At 22.7% G+C, this 21,196-nt stretch overlaps 3 protein-coding genes and 1 non-coding gene across 10 annotated transcripts; 1 reads left to right on the plus strand and 3 right to left on the minus strand.

Moving 5' to 3' along the window:
* Positions 1-1,496: 1,496 nt before the first annotated feature.
* Positions 1,497-6,299, minus strand: LOC122719452 (60S ribosomal protein L3). The gene is made up of 8 exons (XM_043945241.1): positions 6,282-6,299; positions 5,701-5,893; positions 3,678-3,846; positions 3,269-3,404; positions 3,007-3,193; positions 2,514-2,716; positions 1,941-2,096; positions 1,497-1,757 (listed from the first exon to the last, which is right to left on the minus strand). The coding sequence occupies exons 1-8, from the start codon at positions 6,282-6,284 to the stop codon at positions 1,557-1,559; spliced, it is 1,248 nt and encodes a 415-aa protein (XP_043801176.1). The 5' UTR covers positions 6,285-6,299; the 3' UTR covers positions 1,497-1,556.
* On the minus strand, positions 5,967-6,043 carry LOC122719474. Its single transcript, XR_006347621.1, has one exon. It is a non-coding gene; the product is annotated as a small nucleolar RNA U43 (small nucleolar RNA).
* A 1,564-nt stretch (positions 6,300-7,863) lies between the features above and the next one.
* On the plus strand, positions 7,864-8,806 carry LOC122719406 (NADH dehydrogenase [ubiquinone] 1 beta subcomplex subunit 10). Its single transcript, XM_043945171.1, has 4 exons — positions 7,864-8,065; positions 8,138-8,273; positions 8,361-8,500; positions 8,580-8,806. The coding sequence occupies exons 1-4, from the start codon at positions 7,984-7,986 to the stop codon at positions 8,702-8,704; spliced, it is 483 nt and encodes a 160-aa protein (XP_043801106.1). The 5' UTR covers positions 7,864-7,983; the 3' UTR covers positions 8,705-8,806.
* Positions 8,648-21,022, minus strand: LOC122719404 (meiosis regulator and mRNA stability factor 1). Of its 7 annotated transcripts, none has more exons than XR_006347596.1 (26): positions 20,622-21,022; positions 20,031-20,351; positions 19,805-19,948; positions 19,369-19,650; positions 18,357-18,523; positions 17,463-17,557; positions 16,729-16,924; positions 16,336-16,495; positions 16,069-16,264; positions 15,892-15,977; positions 15,680-15,805; positions 15,450-15,602; positions 14,958-15,356; positions 14,520-14,695; positions 14,258-14,430; positions 13,962-14,173; positions 13,740-13,890; positions 13,488-13,663; positions 13,019-13,402; positions 12,678-12,881; positions 12,329-12,599; positions 11,884-12,248; positions 11,722-11,805; positions 11,275-11,635; positions 10,938-11,176; positions 8,648-8,766 (listed from the first exon to the last, which is right to left on the minus strand). XR_006347596.1 is itself a non-coding variant. In XM_043945167.1 (25 exons), exons 2-25 carry the CDS (start codon positions 20,310-20,312, stop codon positions 11,121-11,123), a joined length of 4,854 nt encoding a protein of 1,617 aa, XP_043801102.1. In that variant the 5' UTR covers positions 20,313-20,351; positions 20,622-21,022; the 3' UTR covers positions 10,330-11,120. The 7 variants fall into 7 exon arrangements, 4 of the variants coding, with proteins under 4 accessions (XP_043801102.1, XP_043801100.1, XP_043801103.1 ...); XR_006347597.1 differs by lacking the exon at positions 8,648-8,766 and adding an exon at positions 10,330-10,851; XR_006347598.1 differs by lacking the exon at positions 8,648-8,766 and adding an exon at positions 10,330-10,851 and having other exon boundaries at positions 10,934-11,176.
* Positions 21,023-21,196: the final 174 nt, after the last annotated feature.

A 21,196-nucleotide genomic window follows, 5' to 3' on the forward strand; every position in this document is an offset into this window, starting at 1 on the left:
TATAATTTGTCTGAATTCATTTTCAAAAATGAAGTTTTTACTTTGACATTTATGAATTGAATTTTCTCAAAGACAATTATTTGTATAAATATTGGACAAAGAAAAGAATTAAAAAGAATTTTTGTTTTACAAGTATGCAGTTTACAGAATTTTTACAGTTTACAGAACAGTTTAGAGAATTTATAGAATTTTTGGTATTTGTATTATAATGAATATGTTTATTACATATTTGATTATTATTTTTAATTTAAATTCTATTTTTTATAATTTTATAATAATTAAGAATTTTGAAATATTTTTAATTGATCTAATCCGATTTATTCTGAATATCAAGTTTCCGATATTTTCGTGTTTTTGCATGTTTTTAATATTCATATGTTATAGCTATAATAGAATAAATTTATTTATTCACTATATTTTTGCTTTGTATTTATTTGGTTTCAATAGGCATAAGAAGTAAGTTATATTTACATTACTTACCTATCATATGCGACATTATTGATTTAAAATAGAATAAAATAACGCTAATAAGAATTAAATCTATGATTAAATGTAGTAACAATCAATTATTATTGACACAAGTATTATTGACACAATTATGTATTCCAAATAAGCTACAGAATACACACGACATTTTGGAACTTCACTTAGATTATATATTTATAAATTGCAGCTTTAGATAATTGTTATAAAGCAAAAATAAAATCATTTATGTGATGCCACATGTGAGTAAAATAATGATAGAAGTTTTTACTTTCAAAATAATTTATAAATATTTATAAAATATAATTTAATTATTATAAAGTCTGAAATATATATTTTATTTAATTATTTATTAATTTTTATTTTACTTTTATAATTTTAAATAACGTTCATTATAACATGTATCTTGAAGATTATAATTTCGAAAAAATAAAATTTTAATTAAGATTTTGATAATATTCAATGTAATTATTTGCTTATAACATTTTAATTTGAAAAAAAAATAGTAAAAATAATACACAGATATCTAAAAAATTATTTATTTATAATTGTTTAAAAAATAAATAATTTTCGGAAGTTTATTTCTTTTTATTTTATTATGATCTATTAATAAATTATTTTTTTTATCATAATTAATAATTTTTATTAATATCTAAAAATTATTCATAAACAAATACATAAATTTTGTAAATATATTTATATAACTATTTGTATATATTATTAAAAATTGATCATGTATATATATATATATATATATATATTAACGTAGATGTCAATTGTTATTCCTTTTCCGTCTTTCACTATTTGCTCTCTTTGTTTGTTTTATCTGAGGCATTCTAGATTCTTTAATTTTTATCTTATTTCTATTCTTTTTTCACTATTTTTATTTATATTTGGTACATAAAATGTACACAAAAAATTGAATCAATTTCTAATTGCCTTATTAAATAAAAAGCAAATAATTGTCTTATTTATTTTTCTTCACATTCTCAAAAAGAAATTGAAAAGTTATGTAAGTTTTACATAGAATTTTTTATTATTTATTTTATACATATTTTAATATATATATATTATTAAGCATTTGCGGCCGATGGTGCAGAGCTAGTGGCTTGTGCCTGTTGTTCCTCACGCATACGATCTTTTTTAAGTTGACCCATAAATGAAGTCTTATCAGCAGCAGTTTGAAAACGACCATGTCCAAATTTGGAACTTGTATCGATAAATTTAAGATTGATTTTCTCCAATGCTGATCGTTTGGTGTGAACCAATAAGGACTGTAAAAATAGATGATTAGATTATAAATATTATATAAAAATAATATAAAACATATATAATTCTAATTATATATCAGTCCTATCATTAAATATCATTTTAATTTCATAGAAATTATTTGGCTCTTTATCATTCATCATGAATTTAATAAGAAAATCATTCAAAAAGATAATCATAATTCTTACCTTACGTAATGTAATTACACGTTTTTTCGGACCCATACAGCAACCTTTGATCATAATGAAGTCATTATTCACTTCACCATAATGAGGAAAACCTCCCATAGGAGTTATAGTTTTCTCGGTAAGATCGTATTCTGTGGAAGCATTGTTTTTTACGATCTAAAGAATATTAAAAAGAAAATTTTCATAAAGTTTTAGAAAATTGTTTTATAATAAACAAATAAATCAATTTAATGTGTCACTTGTTTTGGAGAACTAAAGCATAATGAATATGTTTTAGGTACTATGGACAAGTTGTTTATATATGCCTCTTATGATGTAATCTCCATAGAAGAAGAAGAATAACATAGGGAAGAAGCAATTATTTTCTATAGAAGACAAAATAAATGCCCATTTGAATTTTAAACAAAATTCTTACATAATAATAATTACTTATATAACAATAATTACCATTGCCCTGTCATTTAATGTTTATTCAATATTTTGAAATAAAATTGTTAATTATTTCACGAGAATAATCGAATACACGATAAATTAGAATTTAAGCAGACACAATTTTATATGCAAATATCTTACCTTGCCATCTTTAGTATGAATTCCTTGTCCAATTCTATAAATTTTTTTATTCATCTCTGTACGATGATGATATCCCTTTTGACCAGCACGTGCAACAGTAAAAGACACACGGCTAGGATGCCATGCTCCAATACAAGCGACTTTTCTTAGACCTTTATGTGTTTTGCGTGGCAATTTTTTTGTATGCCAACGCGACGTAACACCTATATAAATCAAATGTATTAATAATAATAGGCTTTACAAAATATAGACATAGATAAATACACACGTACACATACACATCCGCATATATATATATATATATATATGCATATATATACAAACAATAGAAATCCTTTTATTATTAAAGACTTCAGTAGGAAGGCAGCATGAAATATCTTCAAAATGATCAGATAATCTATATCATGCTTTGTCATCATTTAGTCCAATCTTTTTTATAATTTATTTTAAAAATATATTTTATATAAAAAGAAAAAAAAGCTATTAAATATACCTTTATATCCTTTTCCTTTTGTAACACCAATTACATCTATCATTTCATCTGGAGCAAAAACATTACTGACAGGTACTGGTTTTTCTAAATGTTCACGAGCCCATTGAACTTTCTGCTCAATAGTTCCACCATTTAATTGAATTTCCATTATATGGGCTTTCTTTTGACGTTGCCTTAATAGTTTCATCTATGATAAATTTTATATAAATAAAAATTTTACTTTAAAAGAAAATTAAATAAATTAGATTTGTAATAGAATTACCTGCGTATGAGCGATAATTCGTACGACCTTACAATACTTAACGATCTTTTTAAAATCGTTTTCTATAGATTTACGACCAAGATCATCTTGCCATTTTTTGGAAGCTTTTGTAAATGCCTTCTTTTTACTCTTGTACCTATAGAAAAGGAACCGTAATGGCTGCTTTTTGTTTTCAATTTATAAATACCTGTTTATCTGTAACGTGTTAGTCTCATCGTAACGAGCGGAGACTATACACATTTTGGATCAGCCTTTTAAAAGAATTATTTCTTTTTAAGGCAAGATCCAAATATATGCTCTCATCAAATTGAGTGGAGAGCTGATTCAAGATTCATTAAAATAATTTTACATTTCTATATTATAAATACATAAAAAAAAAAATATATTAATAACAATTTTTTTTTCTTACCAGTTTTTATAAAATCTTCTTCGACAATCTTCAGATAAGTGTTCTGCCCATACTGTGGTAAGAGCACGTAAACCATGCGGAGTTTCAATATAACCAACTACACCAACTACAATCATAGGTGGTGTTTCTAATATAGTAACTGCTTCTACAATTTCTTTCTTATTCACCTCTAAATAAATAAAGAAAAATATATATGTATAAAATACAATAAAAAGACATCAAGAAAAGTCAATATAATGTTATATATATTATATTATATATAGAATTATGCCAGACATGGTTTGTCTCAATGATCATCACCCAATGGATTTCAAAGAGATTATGGAATATGTCGTGCCTCTTTGCTCTCTATATTCAGAAAGCAGAGTTATTTTTCGACATTGCGGTTTAGACCATACTGCACAATATCAAACAGCTCTTGTACCGCAACCAAAGTAAATTAACACATTTTCGTGTTTATTAAACTTTGATCATCATGTCGTACTATTTATATAATATTCTAAAAATATTGGAAATTCTTGACGTAATTTCAAGTAATATTTTCCTTTGATTTTCATTATGATTTTGTTAACGAGTTATTAACAAAAAATACTATCCAATTATAAAGTGCATAGTCTAATTATGCCGCAACAGTAGTGTTGACTACATGCTATAAACCAAGCTTTAACAATTCCAAATTAGATTGTTTAGAAAGTAATTTTGTTTTTTCACATTTTGTTTTTGTCATGAAAAAAAAATGAAATTACTTTCCGAACAAACCAATATATCTCGAAAAAAATATATTAAATATAACAAATATTTTTTTATCGATAAAAAATTAATATATCGAATTATATTAGAAACAATGAATAAATAAGTATAATATTCAATACACTTTTTTCGAGATATATTATTTGCACTTGTTCGTGTTCAGTCGATGTAATCAATATTATTGTCAATTAGACTACGCACTTCGTAATTGACCAATATTTTTTGTTATTATTATTTTTAATAATTCGTTAATAAAGTCAAAATTTTTATATTTTAGGACTATATTTAGCAAAGGAAAATGTTACTTGAAATTATTTTGGGAATCTCCAGTTTACAGATGTTCCAAAATTTTCGGAAAATCCTATATAGTCTATATCTATATCTAAACTTTTATAAATTTCTAAAAAAAGATACTTTTATTTAAAAATAAACATTATATAATATTTCTTAAAACATATAATAATAATATTGTTCAATATAATTTTTTGATCAATTGATAATTTTATCAAATTTCTAATAATAACAATGTTTATATAATCCTGAATAAACACATATATGAGAATTAAATTTTGAGATTAAAGATCATATGAATATGATTATCTTTGATTAGCAATTCAATTATTAAATCATTCAAAAAATTACATTATCTGAATGACTAATCTTTTTTAATATAAAACATGCATACTTTTATTGAAATAAAATTTCATATAAATCATTTCTTTAAAAATATATATGAAGATTTTTGAAGACTATATATGATCTGATGACTATATATATGATCATAATAGATAGAGTTTTGTATATTATATATTCTCAATAATCAATAATTTTATATATCAATGATATATCAATAATATGATTAAGATATTATTAATTAGAAATATCTAGAATTTTTATTTTTTTTTTATAAATAAAAAATAAATTAAGTTATTATCATGGTAAAAATATTATCAATATAAATTATAATTTATTTCAGTTTCTATTCATATTATCTTCACAAATTATATAGAATATATAAAAAATTCAATAAAATATTATTGGGTTTTGTAATTATTAACATCCTTAATACTAATTTTGAATAAAAAAAAAATATGAATTTCAATTATTTTTATCTAATATCTTAAAGATATTTATTATTACAATATCAATAGTTGTAACTCTAATATAGAATTATTTATAATTTAATAAAATTTTTCATAAGTTGTTTAATTCTAATTTTTATATTTAAAAGAAGAAAAATTATTAATTCGTATTAAAAAAAAATATCACTTACTTGATCCTGGACGATCAGCTTCCCTGACTACGTGAGTCATACCGGCTTTATAACCGATAAAAGCCGTTAAATGTACAGGTTTGCTTGGATCATCTTTAGGAAACGCTTTTACTTTACCACGATGCCGTTGAGATCTTTTTTTGGGATAAAATCCCATAGATCCATGACGTGGCGCACTGAATTTTCTGTGTGACTATAAAAACCATATTTCATATTAATTGAATAACATATATAAATTATTAAAAAAAAAATACGGTTAATTTAGAAATATCAGACCGCCCTAGAATTTATCCTCATGGTTATTCAGTTTTAAAACCATAAACATTAAAAATGTGATCATCATAAAAAATGTGATAAAAATGAAACATGTGATTCTTATTAAAATTATTCTTATACATAAATTTATGTAATCTATAAAATATTTTGATTAATTTTTTTTATTAATCGAAAAAATATATTACTATTGTTTAACAACAATATATAAATAATGTAATATATTTTTAATAATTAAGATAAAACATAATTTAATAATTCAGATAAAGGAATCAATGTTTAATAAGAACAACATCACACACACTTACCATGTTACTTAAAACGATGAAAATGGAAGAATCACTTCCTGAAACTTCCTTTTATACTATTAGAACAAATGTTTTACCAATATTTTCATTACAAAAGTAACTAGATTTAAAAATATCAAATAAATTAATTTAATATACTTAAATATAATTTTTTTTATATTTTATATTATTTTTGTTTATATTTTTTCTTGTAATATATTTATAAGTTATATATATGATAAGAAATAAATATGAAGATTTAGTTACAATTTTACTATGTAAATATTATGTATCTTCTTTTATAACTGTATAACTGAAACAATAAACACAGCAATTTAATAATATTTATTAAAATTTTATAAAAATTGTCATGGATAAATATTTTCATTAGTTTTAAGGAAATATTTGTTTTTGTTATTATAAAATGAAACTTTATTGAGATATAGAACTATTTTAAACAAAATTTATAAAGAATAATAAATACAAGACACCAATTAAATTAAATTTTTTTAAAATAATATAATTAATTTAAATGAATTTTTTTTAAAAAACTACACGCGTTAATATTTAATATGTTATGCATTTATTAAGAAAAAGATTATTTAACAATTGAGTAGGTTGGTGACCATGAAATGCTAATCATTCTGCTCAACAAAATGCGCGAAAATCAAACAATCTATTATAAACTATATTTTAACTTGTGAGATGCTAATTAATGTTTACAAAACTCGCAAAAATTTCTTTTATCTTCTCTATTCCTTTTTTTTAAATCTATGATCTTTCTTTTTTATTTTTTTGATCCGATAATAGATTAAGATTTTGCCTTTGTGAAGAATAGTTCTCTTTGTCAATTCTCTTTCATTTTTTGAGAATAGAAATATCTTGCTGTTATGGTAACAAAATATGTATAAAAAAAAATATGTATATAGAATTAGGTTGAAAACAATCAAAAAATATTTAACAAAATTTACAAAAAATTTCAAAATACTTATAACTTATAATAACTTATTTATTATTACAATACAAGCTAATTAAGCTTTATTAAATTTCTAATTTATTATAAAGATAAATTCCGAGATTTCAATAAATAATTTCCTCTTGAATTTTAAATTCTTTCCTGCTAATATCATCTACATCATTTATTCAAAAAGATATATAATGTATTTTATTAATACATTATTTATTTATTTATTTATTATTTATAAGCATAAACAATTTCATTCTTTTCAATTTGAATTTATGTATATAACTTAAAGCTGATTCTCGTGATAGTATAAAAATATTGTATTTAAATTTATCCAAACATAATTTATTATAAAGTTTATATTTATTATATTTTTTTCATTAAATTTTTAAAATTATTGTTTGAATTGAGTTTCTTAAAATTTATTTGAGCAAAATTTGAATAAAATTGATTAATTATTTTAGTTTATTTTAAATACAAAAATTCCCTATTAGATACATAATAATAATTAAGGAATAAATTTCATTAAAAATAATAAATAATAAATAAAAAAAATACACAATTGAAGATATTAAAATAATCATTTAAAAATTTGGAAATATTATTAGATATAATTGATATATTATAGATATAATGATAATTACTAGATGTAGTTTTTGGTATACTTCTTCCATGATTCTTGAATCGAGAATCGGATAATTTCGAATAGAAGTGTTTAACAAATTATACAATTTTTAATTTATATTTAATTCCTTAAAAATGGATCCAGAACAAAATTTCTTTTTTCAATTTATGAAAAAATTATTTTATCTATTAGACGCACCAGTTGAATATTTTCGAGGTATTATCTAATCAGTTATTTGGTTATGTTATTAGAAAAATCAATGACAGTAATAATTTCTTATTTTAATAGAAAAAATAGTCGTACCAAATCAAAAGAAATATCCATGGTATCATCAAAAGTTTCGTCGTGTCCCAACAATTGATGAATGTTATGAATCAGATGTAATTTGTCGTTGGGAAGCACAAAAACAATTTGAACGTGATAAGTACATTTCTTATTAAATGTTTAAATAAAAATTATATTTTTATATTATTGATTAAATATATTTATATCAATATGTAATCAAAATTAGGATGGTTGATGATGAGGTCCTTAGTATCTTGAGACAACGATATGAAGATTGTGGTTGGTATTATGAGAATGATAAAGATAAATATTGTAATGACTTATATAAAATTTATCAAGATGCAAGTACTGCATGGTTTATAAAATGTATGAATATTTAAAATTTATAAAATTATTTTATTCTGTTTAATTTCAATTTTAATTTTAATGTTGTAATGAAATACAGATGGAGATATTGGTATACCACTAAGTGTAGTTGATGCATTCATGAAACAAAAGCATCGTATGATTTGGGAACGACGTCATGGTCCAGTTGGTAGTGGTATTACTAATAAAAGATATGATATATAAATTATTAATTCATCTCAATTTGAGATTACAGGTGCATTTGCATCATTGTACAGATAGATACTCTGTAAAGAGATAAAATAAATTAATGTATTATATTATAAACTATTGTGTTTCATTTGTATAATAATAATTATAAACCTGATATTTAAATTTTATATTTTATAAATATAATTTTCATATTTCAATGCTGATTTTTTTTAATCATTTTCTATAATAATATGTACAAAAATTTTTGATTTATTATATAATAAACTATTTTATTCCATACTTGCTTAGAAGATTCCACTGAATATTTATACTTTACAATTTCCTTTGTATTTGTTACTACAATAAAATTTTCTTATGCAATTATTACATTTTACGCGTTTTTACATTCTTTGCATAAGGATTAATTAAATTTTCTATTAGTCAGAATGCTCTATTAAAAACTATTTTACATAAAATTTACTATAAATAATATTCTAAATGAATATTTATGTGAAGATGCATGATATTTTAAATTCAAGCAATAAAAAATTTTAAAATATAAAACGGAACTTTATTGTGACTAATAGAAAATCTAAATTGACGAATTCATACAATTTAAAAAATAAAGTAAAAATTATCATTTTTTTCATATAAATATAAAATACAATAGAATTGACATTATATCTACATAATAAATATATAACATGTAACAAAACTATATTATTTGATATGAATAAATTAATACAAATTAAATTTAGAAAACATAATAAAAATATTAATACATATGACTGTCATGTAAGGAATTATAAATTTTATATATGATAATATGATTTGATTGATTCATGATTCTTGCATTTTTTATGGCATGATATCAAGCAATGTAGCGAATCTGAAATATATAATCTTTCTAGAAATAATTCATGCATTTAGTAATTCATAATATTTTTGATCTGAATTCTGTTTATGAAATTATATATATATTTTATTTTTAATATAATAAAATATTTCTTAATAATAAAGTAAAAGTAAAATATGAGACAAAATCATTTACATATTATTCAAAGAGAGCAATATCTTGCCATTCATTCGTATCACATATTAAATGTATTAATTATATATTTTCATAAATAATGGATCATCAATATCTTTTTTTTTTGTTTTCAAAACAAAATATTTTAGAGTAATATTGTTATTACTTAAAGTAATGTTAGATATTGAAATCTGACTGATACGAAAGTATTTCTTTTTTGTCTTATTTTAGATAAAATATTTATTGCCTGTCATTATTTAATATAATCTTTTAATAAATTTAAATGGAATTTATAAAAATTTCATTTTATATTTTTTTTATCCATTCACGAGTTTCAGTTATTTAATAGTGATTATTAACATTGAACTTAATAATTCTTTAATTAAAAACATTTTCATTTATACAAAAAAAAATAGTATGACACTTCAAGATATCATACATTGCTTTTTAATCACCATTAGGATTTTCAAAACCCATTCATTCATAATACAATTATAAAGTATTATTGTATATGATAATAAGAAATGAACTGATAATAATAATAAAAGAAATTCTTTGACACTAATGAGACAAATAATTGTATGAATAAAAGTTAAAGTTAACGAATAAATTATAAAAATGAATTATATTCAATTTTATAATTGATAAAAAGATTATTGTTGTATAACAATTTATATGTTGGTCTTTTTTAGTACAATTCATTTTTCTATGAGAATAATTTACAATGATTAATAGGGTTGAGCCAATAAAGTCTCAATTATAATAAAATTCAATAAAATTAAAAAAAAAATATTTAGCAATTATTAATGAACAAAATTTGATTTTAATTTTTGCTTTACATAAAATTTTATTGAGGTGTAACTTCGTTATAACAAACAGCAGGTCTCAACATTGGGCACTGGCCCAATCCTATAAAATTTGTACAATTATTACTCATTTTCTATTTGTTTTTATGCATTAATTTTCTTTTTTTTTTTTTCCTATTCTATATCACAGTATGAAAAATGCTACATGAATTTGACACGCAATACAATCAATATAGATCTCTCGGTATAAACGCTTCACAGTTATTCACAATTTTTAAATCGAAAATTATAGGTACTTAGTATATAGATATTGCCTCTAAATATGAAAATTTAGCCTCATGCCTCTTGAAAATAAATTTTATTTTATACGTATCAAATCGATATATTATTATCATAAATATTTTAAATATAAATGGGAGAGCGTACCTACCATTATTTTGAAAATGGCATATAGATATTTGAACCCAGTGTTTAACAGCCTACCGAGATGCTAATACATTCTTCTTCTTATTAACTCTGTTTAAACACATCATATGACTATGAAATGTGTTTAGATACCAAATTTCGTATTTTCATATTGTATTCAAACACATTCTTTATTCTCTTACTAAATTTATGATTCAATAGGTTGATTAAATTGAGCAGCTAAACGACGTTTGCTGGTAAATACTATAAAGAATATATTTTCATTTAATATATGCGATAATTAAAATAATAATCAATTAATAAAAACAAAAATAAGTTATTAAAAGAAATAAGTTACTTACATTGTTTTGTAGGAGTACTATATTTTTCTTTGTTATTAGTTTTTGCATTACTATTATCACTTTCATTTTTGAGACTCATATCTTCTATGAGATTATTGACAGTATTTTCTTGTTTATTTATAGAATTTTCGGCAACAGCTTCTGAAGACATGTTCTTTTTAGGAGTTAATGATAACGAAGGAAGTGGCAATTCAGAAGGATGAGGAGCAACAACCAAATTATGCTTAGAAGAAAAGAAAGGTGAAGTACATGGATTTAAAGGATTCTCTGAAGCAGTTAATAAAGTTTTCATTGGTGATAGTAAATTACTACCATCAGATGTGATTTGATGCCACGAAGGATGTAAAGTCAGTGGAGGAATCTATTAATATAAAAAAACGATAATACAAATTATACTAATAAATAGTATTATAAAAATAATTAAAATTATATATTTGTAATACTTACCTGTACGTTAGGAGTACGTGGATATGTAAATTTTGTTGGTGTCATGCAAACTGAGGATTCGCATTGATTTTTGTTTAAATCTTTCTATAATTTAAAAAATAATTTATCAAAATTTATTAAATAAAAAATACATATAAATATACTATTTATCAAAGAAAATACCTCAGGAGGAGAATCTGGTTTAGGTGCAGGAAAATCACATGGTATAATTGGCGTTTGCATTAAGCTTTTGTAAAAACTTTCACTTCCACTTTCTCGCAATGGCCAATTAAGCGATCGGTCTTCCGAACTTGATGTTTTCCAAGATTTATTAGATTCTTCAGACCATACATTATTCTTTTCTGTTTGCTTCCAGAAATTTTGACTATCAACAGTTTGTTCTGTCCACTTTGCATGTTCTAATGTATTCGAATTATTTGAAATATTGACGTGAGAAGATGAATCACTTTCAAAGGATTCATTACTAGAATCAGTATCACAGTATGATGATGCTGATGCGCATGTTGATGGTAATGCCATATCGACAGCTATTTAATTCGTTTAAAAATAAATTAAAACAACATTAATAATATTTTTAAAATAATTGTGAATAATTATTTATACATACCAGCAATTTTTTTATTCAAATATATAATATTTTTTTTTCGCCGTGATAATTTTATCGTTACTGTACAAGGTAATGCTTGTAAAAGTGCAAATGTTGTTGGAAATCCATAATCTACAGGCTTACAAGCAGAACCTATAGTAGACAAATATGCTGTCTCGAATTGTGAAAGTTTTAATGCTCCACCATAATTCATCATTACGCGACATAAATTACAAGCGAAACAATGTAATGGAGTAAGTTCTACAAATTGTTCATCATCAATTGTTATAAACTGAAATCATATATATATTATTATAAATTTGTTATAAAAAATATTTACTTAATAAAATCAAATTAAAAATTAACTTACTTGAACTACATTACATAAATTTTGCTTTAGTTCGTCTATATTACATGATTTTAAATAGTATTGAGTATATAATTGTTGAAACTCTTTAATTGGCATTCTATGCTGTGGTTTATCAATTAATAATCGACGGCATTGTAAAGTTAATTGCTGCAAGTGAGATTTATCTATCATCATAACTACAAGTTTACTTGGTAGATATACAATCTAAAAAAATTAATAAATTAAAATATTTAATATTAATTTATATCTATATATTAATACATATTATATATAATATATAATACATATATATTAATATACATATATATATACATATATATTAATATACAATATTTTCATACCTTTACAGTATCCCCGAGTTTCTGCATAAGTTGTAATATAGAAGTGCATCCAAATAATTCTGGTTTTATCGCATAACCAAATTCATGTAAAAAGTTTTGTGCAATGTTTGAAACGCTAAGACAACCTCCCGACCGAGTAATTAATTTAGATATTTGTTTAGAAAGTACACGAAGTCCTTCCTTCTCTGTCAATGAAATTTGTCTTTCTCCAGAACCATCATCTTCTATTTTAACTATGTCTGGTATAGCTTCAAATAATTCAATTAATTTTGTAAAACCGTAATCTGATATCCGACACTGATGACCAAAGTGATGATGATATGATGGTACAAATTTATTAAATTGCATTCTACATTGAGGTGCATGTCGTAACAATTCGATAACCTAAATAAAATATAAATATATTAATATATATATATATATTTATAAATATATAATTAATTTTTTATAATATTTTTGATTTTATTACTTCTATAGCAAATCGTTTTGTTCGTTTTATTTCTTCCTCAGTTTGTTCTCGTTTAGGAATAGCTATCATTTTATCCCCTCCATTAATTACAGTGACAACAATAGTATTTTTTGGTATTTCATTGAGGATATCTTCAATATCACATACTCCATAATCCACAATATCCCAAGGCTTAGCTATAAAAAAATATCATTATAATTAATAAAAAAAAAGTATCATATTTTCATAATTATATATATAAAAAATTTTTACCTATTACTCTAGCATAAACGCTTGGAAATTCTGAAAGTGCTACTTGTTTACTAGCTTTAGATTTTAAAACTCTTAGCAAATCAGATGTAAAACGACGTACTTGAGCACGATGGGATAATGTGATAACACGATTATTTCCTTCACCCATTACCTACAGTAAATAATTAAAATTTTATCATTAAATTATTAAGTTTTAAATAAATATAATTTTTTTTTACATACTTGTACAGTATGAGTAAGCGCTTCTAAAAGATCGATTAGTTTTGTGAATCCATAATCGGCAACTCTACATTGTCTTCCAAAATGATGATGATATGTAGGTATAAATCGATGAAATGGTAATTGGCAGTGTGGAGCAGTTTTTAAAAGATCAACTAATTCACGACTGAAAAGTGCTAATTGATTTGCAAGCGGAGAACTTACACATTTATTCTCTAAAAAAATATTATCTCAATTATCTCATGTTAATCTCATGTTAATCATTGATTAATTTAATTATTATCATTAAAACATCTTACCTTCATGTTTATTTTCATGAGATTTATTTTCTGCCCAAATAAGATATTTTACACTACCAATACCCTGTTTTAACTCAACACATGATAAACAAGATACTAGATGTTCTAAGGGTACTCCATTTTCAACTACTTGTAATTTTTCTTTAAATTCAGCCTCATAACAATTTGACAAACTAAAATTAATTTATTTATTAATAATATTTTTAAATGAAATTATGAAATGAAAAAAGAAAGACAATAAAGAAAAAAAATAACAATATACCTAGGCAATGGTAAACTGCCGTTATGCGTAGTTAATAATTGCTGTATACGTGGTTCGAGAACTTTTAAAGAAATTTTTACATTTGGAAGTGATGCTACTTTTTGTTCAGCCCATCCTTTATCAGACCATGGTTTTAGCGTATGAATAGTGCAGTATGGTAACTCTACTTGTTCCTCCTAAAATGATCCATGAATTTTTGTTTCATATAATTTATACATTTATACATTAAATACAACATATTTCATATTATTTCAGAACAATTTTCATCGCTTTAAATAATCGTCATAGCTTCTCAACGATAAAAGAAATGATAACTCTACTTTTATCGGAAAAGCTAAAACTCGGCTTTATATCCATCATTGTTAATTTTAAAATTAATATACATAACATTATACAACATTATACAACATACATAACATAATATAAAATAAAATATACCTGAGTTGTATTATTAAAACATGGTGATGGAGTATTTCTGTGATCTGGATTAAGAGAAACCATTCTACCACCAGGATCTTCCGTAATAATACAAACATCTTTCATTTTGTACAATTCGGAAACACTAATCGAAATCATGAAACGACTCTCGTACATTTCTCGAAATTTAAAAAGAGGAAGTTCGTGGCCAGGTACTTCTTGCAATAACATTACGATTTGTGCTCGCACAACTTGAGGACTTGCTCTACCACTATGAGCATATGATATAAAAATACGTTTATATCCTAATTTATGACGATGCAATTGAGAAATTGCGTATTGTGCGTCTGCTAAAGAAGGTACTTTGACACTTGCTGCAAAGTTACCATCAGATTGTGTAAAAATGGAAACATTTAAAACCTAAAATTATTATTAATTGTTAATCATTAATAGCAAATATATTAAAAAATCATATTTATAATAATATAATTGTAATATTAAATAATAATTTACCATTACATGTTTCATAAAAATAGAGACAAGCATATGTCTCATTTTTTTTGGATTAATACTTTGGTCTAAATTAGTTACTTGCAATTCAATAGGCGTGCATGTTTCATTGTTTGTTGATATTCCATTACGATTATTTACTGGATTGAAAAATTTCTAATACATTAAAAAATAAATTATTAATTTAAAAATTACAATAAAAAAAAATAGAAAATAAAAGAAAATAGAAGTACCTCAACTTCTTCACTTTCTGTATCACTTGGATGATAAGGTGATGTACGATTACTTTGTTGATTTATCGTTTGTATTGTATTTTCATAAGGCGAAGGTGTCCTAGTAGTACGTACAGATGTGTTTTGCTAATTTTTGGGGAGGGAAAAAAAAATTAAGATTTATTTTAACTTTATTTAAATTTTAATTTAAATTATTTTAAATTAATTTATACTTGTCCATTCCATTGATTTCGCTCTCGTGATTGTAAGTCATACATAGGAGATGGACTTCGACGTTTAAAATTCGACTGAGGATGTGCTGCATAATAAATTTTTTAATAATAAATTTAATTATAATTTATAATTTAATTATAAATTTTTTATAAAAGGAAAAAAAATGATACACATACTGGTTCCATTCAAGTTTATAGGAACATTTAATGAAGGATGTTGACCAGTCCATTCTGAAGGTTGAACATAAGAAGTATGTGTTCCTCTGATACATCTTAAAGCTTCAGAAGTTCGAGGAGCTACATCATTTACAACACCATTATCCCGAGCCTGCGGAATATGAATTCTTCTACTAAGTACTTTTGTTTTTTCCACCTTAAATTAACAAATAATAAATCAAAACTATATATATTTTATAAAATTAAAATTTCAATAACATTATATACCTTATATTGTTCTTCCCACACATGACTAAATTGCTGAGAACCAGAGACTTGCCAGAATGAAGGAGATTGAGTTCTTGCAAGTTCATTATAAGTTCTATTAAAAGCTACATTATTATTATTTGGATATGGTCTTCTAACAAAAACAGGAGGTTGAACCATTCTATAAAAGATAAATATAAAAGTATCTTAATATTTAGAATATTTATAATAATTTTCATTATAAATTCTATTTAATACTCAGATAAGATCAAAGTTTTCTAAATTTCATTGCCTGAATCAAGCAAGGACAAAGTCTACTTGCGACTCCAAGGCTCTTTCTCGGATTTTCATCATTTTATTCTATTGTATTATATGTTATATTTATATCATATTTGTAATTCAATTTATAATTACCCTACTGGTGTTGAAGCGGAAGTGCAATGAGCATTCCATCCAGAATATGTTCCAATTACTGGCATAGATGACTGATAATGTGGAAATTGAAGAGCTCTTCCACCCGCTAACGAAGCACTTGCAGTATACATTTGTCTTGGAGAACTAGTAACAATTTCTGATTCACTTACAGTACCGTTTCTGTTTATAGAAATTCCTAAAAATATAAAAATATATTGCTAATAAATATAGTATATTTATAATTATTTTTATTGTATTATACATTTATTTCATTATCATTTATATACTATTTTATTGTTATATTTTATATCATATATTACTAACATATATATACACATTATTTTAGAAAAAATAGTATATAAAATAAGTATAAAATAATATAAAAAAAAAAATATACATTACTAGAAATACATATTGCAAATTTTTTTCTTTTTATTCTACAATGTAATTTTTTAATTATATCGAATAATAAAAAATTTTTCAAGTAAATGCTATTAGATCTTATAATAATAAATAATTAATAGTTTCATTTATAAATCGTTTCATTTAAAAAATTATTGACCTATTATTTAATTTAAAAAAAAAACCATATCTAGTAATTTCGAAGAAAATAGCTTATAATACTTCATGCTTTATTTTATATTTTATCCTATATATATTTTATTAGTTTAATTAATAAAATAATAATAAAAAAAACTTTTAGGAAATGAAATGGATAAATAATATAGAATTACCTCGAATTTTTTGAAAATGAGTCCCTTTCTCTTTTAGAAATTTTACGGAAATTTTCGAACCAAAGACAACCTTCCCATTCAAACGTTTCTGAGCCCTATAAAAAAAAAGTCACATTGTTATTAAGCAAAGTCAACTAACTGTAATTATAAGAGGCTAATACACAAGATAATCAATCCTATGAAAATGACCTTCAAAATTTTAATAAACACATTTATGATACAATTTATGATGTCGGTTAATTTTTCAAAAAATCTCTATAATTTTTATTTATAATATTGATATACTTTGCTAAATGTCTTTGTTTTTCAGAATCATAATAATTCTTCATATTGTTAGCTTACCTTATATAAATAAAATCATCAAATCATGTCATTATTATAACATATATAAAATAACAAAATTATATAGATAAATAAAATAATAAATAATAACAATGTACCAAAAAATAACAATGTTTAACTCTTATTACTACCATACATATAAATGAAATATGTTATACAAATTAAACTTATGATCCTTCTTACAATACTATTAGATTCGTTACATTGCTATACACTATTTGAATCTTATCTTATTTATGTATTTATCCCTACTAGTTTAAATACTATTTTTTTTTTACTAACGCGAAAAAGACCAATAAAATTTCTGCAAATAGAAACAATTCATTGGTTATATAATGGGCGGGTTATTCAAATATAAAATTACATCTGATATTATATATTATTTACATCATAATTAAATTATAAATACAAATTTCTATTATATTTTATTTTATACAAATAATTAAACAAAATTTATGGACATAAAAACAAAACAAATATGTATGATATTTTTTTGTAAAAAATTTGAAGTAAAATATAATTGCAATATTTGATTATAAATATATATAATACCTTTCTGCAAAAGGTTTGGAAGTAAAGTGTATAATTGCAGTATTTGATTGAATTTCCATTACTTGACCACCATAGTTTTCAAACATTTGTTTAAGACAACATTTAATAGATACAATATCCTGATCTTCAGGAAGGTTACTAACTAGGAGATCATAATATGCAGTAACCTGAAAGGAATATAAACTTTACAAAATATTAAAAAACATATTTATATAAAATATATAAAAATGTTAATAAATGTTAAATAAATAAAAACATAAAATGTTAATATATTTAGAACATCTTTACAGGATTGATTCTAGAGACCAAAATAAACAAAAGGTAATATAAAAAAATACTAATTGAGATCATTTATTATTTATTAAGTTATAAACAATTTAAATTTGTATTTGATAAAGTGAGATGGGAATAAAATCTAATAGTATAATAGTATAATAATAAAATCTAATAGTATAATAGAGATTGAACAATTTCTCATTTCTATTTCTATCTTGTTTCATTAAACGCAAATTATTTATAATTTAATATATTTTAACTAACATTTTTGTGTAATAATTTTCTCTAGATTTGATTTTCCAAAAATATCTTATAAATAAATACATATATATATATATGTATATATATATATATAAATATATATATATATATAAAATATATATAAAATATATATAAATTAAAAAGAGAACAAGATTATTAACATATTGACATTTTACATTTATAAATTTATATTTATAACATTTTATGAATATTTTAATGTATTTTATATATATATATATATATTACAAATTTAAAAATAACAGACATTCCATATTAAATATAGATTTATATATAAAAATAAAAAGGCAATTATAATTAAAAAATTTATTATGCAAATCTAGAAATTTAAGTTATAAAAAATCTGTTTTATATTTTATTTTTAATAATATAAAATAATATTAGAAGAGTATCATGTATAATACAAGAGTATTATGTATAAAAAAATAAGTTACCTGTAATTTAATATTACTGTTACCTGTACAGTTGTGGATGGCAGTGATTCCATAAGTTCTGAGAAATCATAATGCTCATTGGCACATAATATTAATGCTTCAGATGTATTTTTCATATGTAAAAGTATCACATGAATTTTTTTTCTATAACGTAAATCACTGAGATCAGGAGCAAAATTAATATCACCAGATATTAAAATCACAGCTGCTGGACTTCCATGAATATCAGCAAATCTTCTAATAGATTGTTTAAGTTTTTCATCAGCAGCATTTTTGCATTCTCTAGCAACATGTATTAAATTAACCTGATAGATGTAAAATTTATAAATACAAATTTATAAATAAATATATTATAAATTTATAATAAAAAATTTATAAAGTTATAAATGTTATATTATTAAAAAAATAGTAATATTAAATAATTTATATTTTTAATAAATATATATTAATTGGATTTACCTGAGCATTATTTAATTCTTTCATAACCCGACTATTTTCTCTTAAGACATCACAAACTACAATAAATTCTGCTTCCCTATAACCATTAAAAAATTTTTCTCTAATTACTTGTGTTACAGCCATGGCGGATCTTCCCTTTGGTACCTGAAATAATTATAAAAAATATTATAATCAAGTACAAAATGTAATGTATTTCAATAATATAATTACACAATTTAATACTAACATGACAATTTTCTATATCCCAAAATACACCAATTGGTGGAAGATACGTTGGTAAAGATGAAAAGTTAACTGGACTATCATGATGCGAGAAACAATGATATTTATAATGACTTAACAATGGAGAAACAGATGTTGCATTTTCAACTGTAATGCTATTATTGCTACTATTTAAATCACATAATGACTGAGATATGCTACTTTCTATTAATCTTTCATTTAGACCTAACTCATCTTGATCATTCGCACAAAGTGCATAATAGTCTGTAGTATCTTGGTCTGCCATGTGGTTTAAAGAATGTCATATAACATTCCAATACAAGAGCTACGATAAAATAATACATTATCATGTAATATATTTAAGACAAAAAATAAAAAACATTTAATATATATTATATGCAATATAAAATTAAAATATTAATAACAAAAAGAAAATAAAAATATAAATCAAATTTAATTATAAAATTTATAAATATTACTATCTTATTTTGTATTGTTAATAATAAATATGTATTGTTATCAACAATATCATAAAATAATATATAAAGATTATATGCAATATATAATATTTCATATATAAATGATTGTACATTACCTAAAACATTAAATTTATTACATAGTTTAAAAAATGTTTGTCGGCTGTATGAGGACATACAGGACGTGGTCAAACGTAAGATAAACGCAATTTCTTAAATAATTCTAGAAAAACTACAAAACAATCGGTAAATTAAAACCACAAACAATACCCACATCGTACCGACTTTCGAATAAAATTAATATCACAAACAGAAAGCAAACACCGATCAAAGCAGCATGCAACTATCCAACTATCGCTACCTCTCCCGCTTCTTACGCAGTGCACAATGCATCTTGCAGGCACAAATAGTAACTTCACATTCTTAAGTTACTATATAGTTGAATCTATATAATTAAATTTCATATTTTATACATTTATTTTGTATTTAATCATTAAGAAAAATTATTAAACAATAAAATAACATAAAAATATTAAAAAATTTATATTTATCACATCTATTACATGTTCTTATTATTCATATAAATAAAAAATATATGTTAATAATTATTATCTAATATAATCAAAATTTTGGAATTTAACATTTTATAACTTTTTATAAGAAAAAAATATATTTTTTCATTATTTTTACTTTC

The sequence above is a fragment of the Apis laboriosa genome, unplaced genomic scaffold (genome assembly GCF_014066325.1).
Source record: "Apis laboriosa isolate Shangri-la unplaced genomic scaffold, ASM1406632v1 scaffold78_cov150, whole genome shotgun sequence".
Taxonomy (NCBI): domain Eukaryota; kingdom Metazoa; phylum Arthropoda; class Insecta; order Hymenoptera; family Apidae; genus Apis; species Apis laboriosa.